This window comes from Ictidomys tridecemlineatus, chromosome 14 (genome assembly GCF_052094955.1).
Source record: "Ictidomys tridecemlineatus isolate mIctTri1 chromosome 14, mIctTri1.hap1, whole genome shotgun sequence".
In the NCBI taxonomy this organism is placed as follows: Eukaryota; Metazoa; Chordata; class Mammalia; order Rodentia; family Sciuridae; genus Ictidomys; species Ictidomys tridecemlineatus.
In genome coordinates, this window is record NC_135490.1 from 69,852,207 (window position 1) to 69,864,225 (window position 12,019).

At 41.4% G+C, this 12,019-nt stretch overlaps 1 protein-coding gene across 1 annotated transcript; it reads left to right on the top strand.

The window, feature by feature from the left end:
* Positions 1-9,625: 9,625 nt before the first annotated feature.
* Positions 9,626-11,794, top strand: Cldn23 (claudin 23). Its single transcript, XM_005330783.5, has one exon. It carries the CDS (start codon positions 10,051-10,053, stop codon positions 10,933-10,935), a length of 885 nt encoding a protein of 294 aa, XP_005330840.1. The 5' UTR covers positions 9,626-10,050; the 3' UTR covers positions 10,936-11,794.
* Positions 11,795-12,019: the final 225 nt, after the last annotated feature.

The following is a 12,019-nucleotide window of genomic DNA, read 5'->3' on the forward strand; positions in this document are numbered from 1 at the left end:
ATGCCAGAGCTGGCGCAAATCACATCCACTTTATCAGTCTGAAAATTGCTTTCCCTCTCCATATTTCAGAACTCACATCAGGAAAATAAGAAGGTGAGCTTACAACTTCTCTGAGCTTCTTCCACCTCCACCATTTGTTTATCTGAACCTTCCCATTCTCTATTATTGGGTATTTGGGGTTTGTCCTAGTTTTTCTGACGTGGAACAGTCAGGAACCTGAGGATACCTGGCCAATTGTTCACACTGTGGGTTGCTATGGCTCCAAGTGAACCAAAAAACTGATAAAATGCCTTGCCGATGGCATCAGGTTTCACAAACAAGGGACAAGCTGTGCAAGTTTAACAGGTTCCTTTTCAAATGGCTTCGGCAATGTGGAGGGGGCAGAGAAGGCTGCACTGATGAGAAAATGGGCTTTCTCAGAAACTTTTGCTTGGAAATTTCTCTATTTTACAAGATTTACTTTTCACCTATTACGTTTTAAACAATTCTCTTGCCAACCATAAAGTGAGCAATATACATTTCTGCACGTATCAGTATGATGTGGTTTTAAAATCACTATGTAAGTGTTAATAATGGGTATTATTTAAGTATTTAAATATTTAAAATCTCTTGGACAATTGCTCTATCCAGGGCGATTCACCCCCATTTCTGTCTGGGAGAAACTTAAGTAAGAATAGCAGCAAGACAACTTTCCAGCACAGAACCACACTGTTTCCCACTCTTATCATTGGGCAACACTGAATAAGCCTGTCGTGCTACTCAGGGGTACAACAAGGGTACTATTGTCCAGGAAGAGAGTATTATCGTGACCTAAAAATAAGGACATAGACACTTGCTTTTGTACTCCTTTTTCATTCCCAATCTGAAGAATTTATCCATCAAAGCTGCTTATTAATTTTATGAATTTTCACTTCATCCAAAATAACTAGATTTCACAGGATGAAGCAATAGTTCCTTTCAAAGCCACTATAGCTCTATTCCTTTAGGCTAAAATTTGCACCTTTAATCTACTTTAAACTGCTTACTAAAGATTATGGACTAGCCATATACCTCTTTTGCCTGAGTTACTAGGCTCAGTGCATCTCTTTCTCACACATATTCAGAATTCACATAGCATGACATTGTAAACATAACATTAGTTCATTCATAGGATTGTCTTATCTGCATAGCAACCATAGGAAAGGGTATCCAGAGTTCCAGGAAGAAAAATGAGAAAATATGTTTCCTAATATTTCTCAGTACACTGTCCTCACCAGAATTACAAACATAATAATATAAAAAATAACGTGCAGAACAAAAAATAATAAAAAATGAGAAATCAGAACATGTGGCTATTCTACTTACCAGTCTACAGTACAATTGCCAAATACATCCTTAAAGTTTAAAATAAATGCCAAATCTGAGTTTTGTGTTTCATGACTGATTTATATGTTGAATCTCACAATTGCTGTGTTTCCATGTTATCCATACACATGACAAAATTTAGAATTATAGAAAATGCCACCTTATTTTTTCTTAGAATATATGAATGCCATTTATTGTGCATACATTTCTGTGCCTGCCTTGATGTTACATCAAAATAGAATTTAGCACTTATAATTTATTCACAATATCTGGCCTCGTTATGAACATAAAAATTGAATATCCACAATTATGGAAGAAAAATTTGTGTCATAAGAATGTGAGATTTTACTCCAAAGAAGTGGAGAAGCTTCACTTAAAAATAATATTTTTCCTATTTTAAGTTTTAGAGAAAGAAAATGTGTATAACGCAAATAAAAATTGACTATAAATCCTATCACTCTAAAAGAACCAGAGCTAACATTTTGGTATATTTCTTTTTAATATTTTTCTATACATATATATTCTTTTTCCCTAATTCACTTCATACTACAATACTGTTTTTTTTTTATAAAGGGTATTGTGAACAAGACCTTCATAAATCTTTCCATATATTCTGTTTATTGAAACAAAATATCTTACAAGTAAATGGAGAAATTAAAGGGAAGTCACAGTTAAGCGGTTGTTTTTTTTTTTAATTGTATAATCACCTCTGAAATAATGCACTATTTATTCTACTTCCAGCAGTAATATATGAAAGGAAAGCAGGGAACTGGGAAATGGGCGGGCAAGAAATGAAAGGCGGAGATCAGGCAGAGATACACATGAGAGAGTTTATTTGTCAGAGCTGACAAATAAAGGCACATCTCTCCATAGACCGAGAGGCAATACAGATTTGGGATTGGAGACTTTTATGGGGGTGGCTCAGGGATTAGAGCTAGGTGGGTCCTAATGTGGGCGGTTTAAGGGTGGGGATGGTATGAAGGAGTGGTGAGCCTTTCCTGGAAAGGTTCTTGGGCGGGAAAATGGTGGCTGTCACTTAATATGGCTGCCCAGATGCTAAGCAGGGACATTACAATTTTATCCCTTTGTCCCCCACCATGTCTGCCCAAAAGAGGTATATTTTTTTCCCTTTAAATACTCCAACTTAAGAATAAAAAAGTATCTTCAGTTTTATTTTATACTTAGGTGAATAAAACAGTCATCTAACATATTGCCTTTAAGCAGGTTTATTAGATATTGATTTTCTTCTGTGATTATGCACATTCTTTGTTTTTCACTGTGATGTTAAATTTTCTAGTTGATTTGCCAAATGAGTGAATAAGAAATACTAAACTCTTTTCTGACACATAAACTAAGAAGATTTGCCCTAATTCTGTTTAGGGCATTTTGAAACCAAAAGATTTTAAACTTACATATATTTATACGTTAATCAACTGTTTTTTTCTCTGCAATTGTCATCTTTGCTATTTTGCTCAGAAAACTCTTCCATATTCTATTGATTTATCTTCATTTCCTCTTCCAATTCTTTCAGTAATTTGTTTCTTATGTCACTAGACCATTGTGTTAATCAGATTTCTGTTGCTATAACCAAATATCTTATAAAATTCACTTATTTCAGAAAAGGTTTACTTCAGCTTATGGCTTTGGAAGTTCAACTCCATGAACTATCGATCCTGTTGCTTTGGGCCTGTGGTGAGGTCACACATGAAAATAAAAGCAGACAGTGTGGGAGCATGTGAAAGAGATAAACCACCTACCGATAAATCACCCACCGAATGTCCAGGAAGCCAAAGAGAAGATGAGAAAGGGGCCAGGGTCCCATCTCCTTCAAGGGTATGCCCAGTGACCTCAGGTCAGAAGGTCCTATCTCCTAAAGTTTCCACCGTCTGCCATTAGCACCACCGTGGGGACCAAGTCTATATAATACACGGGCCTTTGAGAGACATCCAAGATCCAAACTAGAGCAGCCATTCACCTAGACCTGGGGCTGACACATTTCATGATGTATGGACTGACATTTCTGCCTCTCCCCAAGCTAACAATTGCCACAACAATACTGGATTTTCATGCTTTTCTCCATGATTCAAAATCCCATTCTTATCATAACTTTGTACATAAGCAGAGTTCACTTTTTTACCTTTCTAGTCTAGTGCTAATATCATGCCATTTAAATGATTATAGCAACGAAAATATGGATACCCTCCCAGGACTGTATTTTAAAAAAACAGTTTCTTGATTTGCTTTCACTCGTTCATTTATCCTGCTGAACTTTGAAATCACCTCCGCAATCCTAGTTTCAATTTTTATTTTTATGGAGTTGAATCTATACATTTATTTGGAAAGCATGAGTTTTTCCATTAGGATTTTACCCAGTGGTTGACAGAGTAGTTTGTTTAGTTCATACCAGAGATTGAACCCAGGGGCGCTTAACTACTGAGCAACATCCCCCGCCCTTTTTATATTTTATTTAGTGATAGAGTTTCACTGAGTTGCTTAGTGTCTCACTAGATTGCTGAGGCTGGCTTTGAACTCACAATCCTCCTGCCTCAGCCTCCCAAACGTCTGGGATTATATGCCTATACCACTGTGCCCAGCCTGACCATGAACTTTTTTAAAAAAGATAAATTGTGACAAACGGAAATGCTTGTGTTTTTTAAAAAATATATATATTTCATATTATAGATGAAAAGTATCTCAAAGACCTAAAGGAACTGATCTATGGCATGATAAATATTTTTGTCCCTCAGTAGACAGGATTGATGGAGTTGAAGATAAACAGCAAGGTGAGCCAGTAACAGTAACTGGCCCCTGACAGCAGCCCCATCCTACCTTATATCCCCACCTTTGCAACTGTGATGTCAAAGCTGAGAAGAGGTGGAAGTCTCCAGAAATTAAAACTTGAACATATGTTTTAAGGTGGCATGTATGAGAGGGATGGTAAGTTGATTCTTGCTTTAGATAGCCAACCACCTCACAGAAAATAAAATACAAAAGGTAAAAAAAAAATGACACATGCTATCACAGCAGCATTATTCACAGTAGCCAAAAGGTAGATTGATGATAGACTGAATATTGATGATAGACTGGATAAACCAAGTGTGTGGTACATAGACAGAATGGAATTATTCATCCCTAAAAAGAAAAGAAATTCTGAAATACGCTGCAACATAGATGATACTTGAATACATTATTTTAAGTGAAGTAAACCAGTCACAAAGAGATCAATATTGCATAATTTTGCTTATATAAGGTGTCTAGAGTAGTCACTTTCATAGCAATGGAAACGAAAGAGGTGGTTGTCAGGGTTTGGAGGAGGGTGGAGAGGGGAATTAAATAAAGTGTAGATAGACTTTCAGTTTTGCAGGATAGAAAGAGTTTTGGACAGTAGAATAAATCAGACATAACTTTCCTATATTCATGTATAAATACATGACCAATGAAACTCCACATCATGTACAACTGCAAGAATGGGATGCTAATCAAAATAAGTTACATTCTATGTATATATAATATGTCAAAATACACTCTATTGTCATGTATATCTAAGAAGAACAAATTTTTTAAAAAAGAAAAACAAGAGTTTTGGACATTAAAATAACAATCTGAATGAACTTAGCATTACTGTACGCTTAAAATGACTAAGATGATGCATTTTAAATTACATGTATTTTAGCACATTTTAAAATAATGTATGCTAACTCCTCCTTTTGTGTTATTATGTAGGAATTTTACAGAACTTCTTTCATTTACTTGACAACAATTTCTTGAGTACCTGCTAAGAGCTAGGTACTAGTCTAAGGGCTGAGAGGTGGCCACAAACAGAACCGGCAAGGTCCCTAGTCCTTAGGACATACAATGCACAGGAGGAAGCAAATAAATATTTGGTAATGACAAGTATTATGAAGAAAACAAATTAGAATGGATGTGACACTGAGCTAATTGGAAGCAACTTTTAATTGGGTGTCAAAGGTTATTGCAGTATTAGGTACGTGTGACTGAGAAAACAGCCGACTAGCCATACGCCAACAAGAAAGTAAAAGCTATTTTGAAGCACTCTTCACTTCAGGCTGCTTCAGTGCGATTTAAAAATACACAACAACCATAGTTTAATTTTTTTCATGGTCTAACTTTTAATACTTACTGAACTAGATTTTTCATAGGAAGAATAGTGGTAGTATTCAGGGCTTTATTCTCTGGAGAGAGTAAAACACAAAGGCCTGGGAAAGGGACTCTGGTGGGTCCCCCCTGTTGACTTGCCAAAGGTTGTAGTGTGACTTTTTAAGATGAAACCGTTGCCAACGATTGCAGCTCTGTGCACAGCAGTACCTGGGGCCCAGTGTGGGCAGGTTAACAGGACTCCATTTGTCTCTCTAAAATTAGTTGCTGGAGGCCCTGAATCCAACTAGAGCAAGGCCAACCGATTCTTGCACTACCTCCACTTCCCTCTTCTTAAAAGAAAGCTGTTCTGGGATCTAAGGATCCGCTTACAAAGGCATGGATCTCAGCAATCACTTGTCCTTGCCCCATTAGGACTCATGCTCTGTTTCTCAATCAGCCTTACCATGAACTTGGAGCCCTGGAAAGAAGAGGCCAGTTCTAAAATCAGAGGCCTTTCTTAGATGTCATAGAAAGAGATCTCTGCACAGCCTGCACTTGCACTTCTTTATCATTAATTTCTGGACGTAAACCATACTTCATTATCTAGTATGCTGAGAAAACAAACACGCTCACGGAGGTGCGTGTAACAATCTACCAGGAGCACAGGACAGAAAGGGATAAAATTGATATCTTGAGGGGCCCAGACACTAGAACACGTTTTGGGAAGAAAAACAGAATAGGATGAACCTGATCCCTGCCCTCAGACTGGCTAGAACACAAAACGAATCAAGCACTAAGGAATCGTGGCAGGTAGTCTGCGAGAAGAGGGGTTAGAGAACTCCAAAACAGGAAACGTTACCTTAAGGAATGAGGAAACACTTCCAGAGAAAATGGCATGCAAGCAGAGATCTGAAGTGTTCCTTGAGGCTGGGAGTGGCAGGCAGGGCATAACCCATTCAGGTATAGAGTGTGAGGAGGTGGTGGGAGGGGAGGGTGAGACCAGGCTGAATGCAGGTTGGGGCTAAATTTTACAACATATTTATTCATTTAATAGCAAGCAGACACAAATACAGTCCTTCAGTCTGTCTGTAAATCTGATAAAAATGTCCTTTATCCATTAGATGCTCTAACAACCAGTAAAAGTTTACCTCTGTTTTCTCCATTCTTTCTGAAAATGTCTGGATAAAACTAAGGAAAACATCACCATTCCAGTCCTCATCCTTTGCATCAAAATAAAGATCAAAAGACATTTTGAAAAGTCCTTTACAAAAAAGAAATACGAATTCAGTGAATATACATTCAAAACAAAGGTAGTCAGAGGAATTGGAACACTTGTGGGAATGAAAAATGATGCAGCTGCTATGGAAAGTATAGTGGCCCCTCAAAAAAATTAAAATAGAATTACCATATAATCCAACAACTCCACTTCTAGGCATATACCAAAGAAAAAAAAAAAGATTAAATGTACGGCATCAAAAAGATTTTAGTGCAATCATGTTCATAGCAGCATTATTCATAAGAGCCAAAAATTGAGATGTGACTGAAGAAACACAAGTAATATATACATAATGTAAATATTATATGGTTAGGAAACACTGAGACATGCTATAGCACTGATGAGGACATTATGCTAAGTTAATAAGCCAGAAATCATACTGTATGATTCCAGTTAGATAAGTACCTAGAGTAGTCAACTTCATGGAGATAAAGAATCATGGTTGAGAAGGACTACAGGGTTAGAGAAAAATGCAAAGTTCACATTTAATTGATAGTTTCCATTTGGGAATGTTTTAATCGGCTTTTTTTTTTTTTTTTTTTTTTTGCTGCAACCAACTTTACTTGGTCTGGTCATAACCTTCCATTTCCTTACAATGTTCTTGTGGCAAGTGTCTGCTTATGGATTCCTTTCACACTCCAAGCTGTAGTGGTTTTTCGGTCACACTCAATTTTGATCACTGAGATTGGGAAGTGTTTTAGTCAATTTTTTTTTTTTAGCCACTGTGAACAAAATACCTGAAAAGAACAATTTTAGATGAGGAAAAGTTTATTTGGGGGTTCACAGTTTCAGAGATCTCAGTCCATAGAAGGTCGACCTCATTGTTTGAGACAGAGTATCATGGCAGAAGGGTGTGGTGGAGGAAAGCAGCTCAGGACAGGACATCAGGAAGTAGCATCAGGAAGCAAAGAGACTGTTGCCCTGGGCAGGGACAAAATATAAACCCCAAAGGCACACCCCCAAATGACCACTTCCTCCAGTCACACCCTACCTGCCTACAGTTACCACCTAGCTAATCCCCATCAGGGGATTAACACCCTCATTAGGCTAAGGCTCTCATAACCCAATCATTTCACCTCTAAACTTTCTTGCATTGTCTCACACATGAGCTTTTGAGGGACACCTCATATGTAAATCATAACAAGGAAGATGAAAAGATTCTGGAGATGGATGGTAGTGGCGGTTACACGCCAACTTAAATACACTTTAAAATTGTTAAGATGGTAAACTTTATAATATCTGTACTTATCACAATTTTTTTAAGTTAAAAGAGAAATCGTAAAGCTTGTAATTCCCATCCCTGGGATTGTTCCCTTCAGAATATCCAAAATTATTTCAAAGCACCTCTGAATTAATTTTGACTTTTAGAAATAGTTTATTTTTTACTTTTAAAATATCAATTATTTCAATTACTTTTGAAACAAAAATTCCAAATATTTTTAAACTTTGAACTTGACCTCTATAATAGACACCTACCGTACATGATTGCCAAACCTTTTAATATAATTTCCTACATTTAGAGTGCCACTTTACCAAAATACAATTCCCACACTTCCTTCCTTTCTAGGTTGAAGGCGTGTAAACTAGTTTCCACCTATCAGACCCACCCTTGTGAGACTTGGATAGTGAAGTGTGCAGTGTGAGGTGGGAACCATTATGTGGACATCAATATTCCTTTTTTTTTTTTTTGCTTGTGTGTGTATGTTTTGTTTATTTTTATAATATTGGGGTTGAATCCAGGGGTACTCTACCAAGTTCTTTTAAAATAATTATTTCTTAGTTTTAAGTGGACACAATATCTTTATTTTACATTTATGTGGTGCTGAGGATCAAACCCAGTGCCTCCTGCATGGTAGGCAAGCACTCTACCACTGAGCCACAATCCCAGCGCCTAGAAACAGTTTTAAAATTCTAACAAATTATAAGGACAATACATCTCCATGGTCCATAATATGAGACGTACAGAAAAAAATTGTTAGAGAATAATTTATAAAGTAAAAATCATGAGTTTCACTCAAACATAAACTGTGCATGTGTCAAATATTTTAATTCAATATTTAAGGGGAAAAATACTATGATGTTAAAAGCAGTTCAAAAGGACAACGCAAAGAACACATACCTAAAGCAAACAGCAATGCTAACATGAATTTACAAACCAATGTTAACTAGTCAGTATCCATTGGGCAATGATCAATGATATTCCATCTGGACAAACTCATTTGCATACTATGGACAAAAATAATTTGAACTATTACAGGTTTTCTACAATTTACAGAGGTGTGAAATAGCCCAAAGCTAAGGAAAGGCCACAGGACCCTCTGGGGTTAGATAAACCTGCAAAGTGCGCCATAAAGGACACTCAATAATCGGTCCCGCCCCGCCCCGCTGCTTTTTTCCCACCTCGAAGTCTTCCACGATGCTGAAAACAGACAAACAAAACCCCAAATCCTTTGTAACTCCTCAATTCAGAAACACCCTGGCTTTGATCCTTTTGAGTTAAACTTAGTCGGGAAGGCGGAGCATTTACTAAACAACTTGATTGCAACATTTTGGGGCGCACTCCTCGCCCAGGGCTTCTTTGGTGCACACCTGTCCCGCGCATCCCAGGCAGCGGGTCGCGTGCGGTGCCGCACACTCTGCAGCTAGTGGCCGCAAGTCGACTGCGCAGAACTAGGGGATCATCGGATAGCAGCTGAGAGTGCAGGGAGAAGCTAATCTGCAGGGGCCAAGCAGTGACCAAAGAAAACTTTCAGAACTGAGATCCGCTGAAAACCCGGGAAACTGCGCAGCAACCCAGACCCGTGGGGCTACCGCGGCGTCACCGCCTCTTTCCTTCCCCGCCCACGGCCTGCCAGGCCCCAGCCAGGAGCCAGGGGCGGGGCGACCTTTGCTCAGTCCAGGAGCCATCCCAGCCGGGCGGGGTCAAGCGGTCTAGCTGAGGGCGGGGTGTCCGAATCTCCCCGAGTCCGAGGTCTCAGAGTGCCAGGTGGCTCCGGAGCTTCTCGAGCTCACCTCCTGCCCCTCCCACCCAGACTGGGTTTGGCCACCCAGTCCCGCACCTGGATCCGCGGTTTCGGTCAGACCCGCCCGCGAACTGGTTTCGATTAGGGACAGGAGCGGGGCGGGAGGGCGGAGCGGCCAGGATGCGAGGAGGGGACTAGGGCGAGCCACGGAGTGGGGACAGACCCGTGCGGGAGACAAAGAGCGGCCGGAGAGAGCAGGGCGCAGCGCCGCGACCCAAGGAGCGCCCGAGCTGACTTCGGGGGTCAGAAGCCGGAGGAGCTTCAATACAGAAGGCAGCAGAGAGCCGTGGTGCGGCGGGTCTCCCCGGGATGCGGACGCCGGTGGTGATGACGCTGGGCATGGTGCTCGCGCCCTGCGGGCTGCTGCTCAACCTCATCAGCACACTGGCCCCCGGCTGGCGACTGGTGAAGGGCTTCCTCGACCAGCCGGTGGACGTGGTGCTATACCAGGGCCTGTGGGACATATGCCGTGAGCAGAGCAGCCGTGAGCGCGAATGTGGCCAGCCGGACCAGTGGAGCTACTTCGAGGCCCAGCCGGTGCTGGTGGCGCGGGGACTCATGATCACGTCGCTGGCCACCACCGCCGTCGGGCTGCTGCTGGCGTCGCTCGGCGTGCGCTGCTGGCAGGAGGAGCCCCAGTTCCTGCTGGCGGGCCTCTCGGGCGTAGTGCTCTTTGCCGCGGGCCTCTTCAGCCTCGTCCCGGTCTCCTGGTACAATCACTTCTTGGGGGACCGCGCAGTCCTGCCCGCCCCGGCCCAACCGGTCACTGTAGAGGTTAGCTATAGCCTGGTGCTGGGCTACCTGGCCAGCTGCCTATTGCTGTTGGGAGGCTTCTCGTTAGCGCTCAGCTTCGCGCCTTGGTGCGAGGAGCATTGTCACAGCTGTCGCAAGGCGCCCCCAGCCGGGCCGCGCCGCAGCAGCATCAGCACAGTCTACGTGGACTGGCCAGAGCCCACACTTACACCGGCCATCAAGTACTACAGCGAGGGCCAGCACCGGCCGCCACCCACCGAATATGGTGCCACTCGCAAGCCCAAGGTCGGTTTTCCCATGCCGCAACCGCCGCCCAAGGCTTACACCAACCCGGTGGACGTGCTCGACGGGGAGGGGGGAAAGGCAGCCACCTCCCAGGGGGCATCCTCGCGCAGCACCCGGCCCTGTCACAGCTCGCTGCCCTGCGATTCTGATCTGTAGACCTCACCTCCTCCTTCCATCTGCCCAGGCGAAGACCCTGGGCTTGGGAATGCCTGCACCGTTCTACCTTGAACTTGCCAGCTGAGAAGCAGTCTGACTGGGGATTGGAACCCCCTCACCTTCCTGAAACTGGTTGGAAGGGCGATCTTCCTTTACTGTGACCAAACTAGGCTCTTTGGCTCTTTGGACGTTGAGTTCAGGTTAGGACAGTTTTTTGTTTGTTTGTTTGTTTGTTTGTTTTTAGAATTTCATTTTTCTTTGCTGAAGAAGAGAAAGGTATTGTTTGTGTTAACAACCAGGGACAGTAAACAACAAGAAAAAGTTGAAATCAACAAAAAAAGAGGCTCAAAACTGGTTTAAGTGTAACTTGAAACTATAGTATTCTAACACTAATGAACTGGTTTAAGTGTAACTTGAAACTAGAGTATTCTAACACTAATGAATCTTGGATCAGTATAATCATTGCATTTTATTTTTCCTTTGCTTTTTAACTTCTTGTCATGCCAACTCTGGAAAGGCCAGTGTATTTCTGGTTGTATATGAACCCAGGCTCTTCAAGAGTCATGAAAATACCAGCAGCTTTAGTGGCTTTTATTGAACAAAATAATCTGGTTAACTCATGCGTACATCTCTTCTTGTGTAGATAGGATTTATCGTTTTTATCACTTGTTTTGGTGTGAAAGGTCATTCAAGAGCTTCTCTTCCAGAAGCAAGGTAAATGAAGGCATGCACACAATTTCTTCCTTGAATACCTCACCCTGGACACAGAAGACTCTAGATTTAATATTTTTTACAAAATGGAACCTCATAGCCAGATATGTATATATCTTTTATTTATAAATAAAAAATTTAAACATCAGTTTCAGTAGGCCATGAAAGCTTTCTATATCTCCAGTACCACTTTCGATAGTTGCAGCATTCTTGACTAACCATTTCCTGGCTACCTAGGCACTGCTTCTGAAATCTAGCAGTCAGACCTTTGCACCTCTCTGCATTAGGTTACGAAAAGAACACCCCCACCCACCTCAATCCCTGATTGCTTTTGTTTCCAGGTTTGTGCTGCATTCTGTACCAAGCCAAGGCT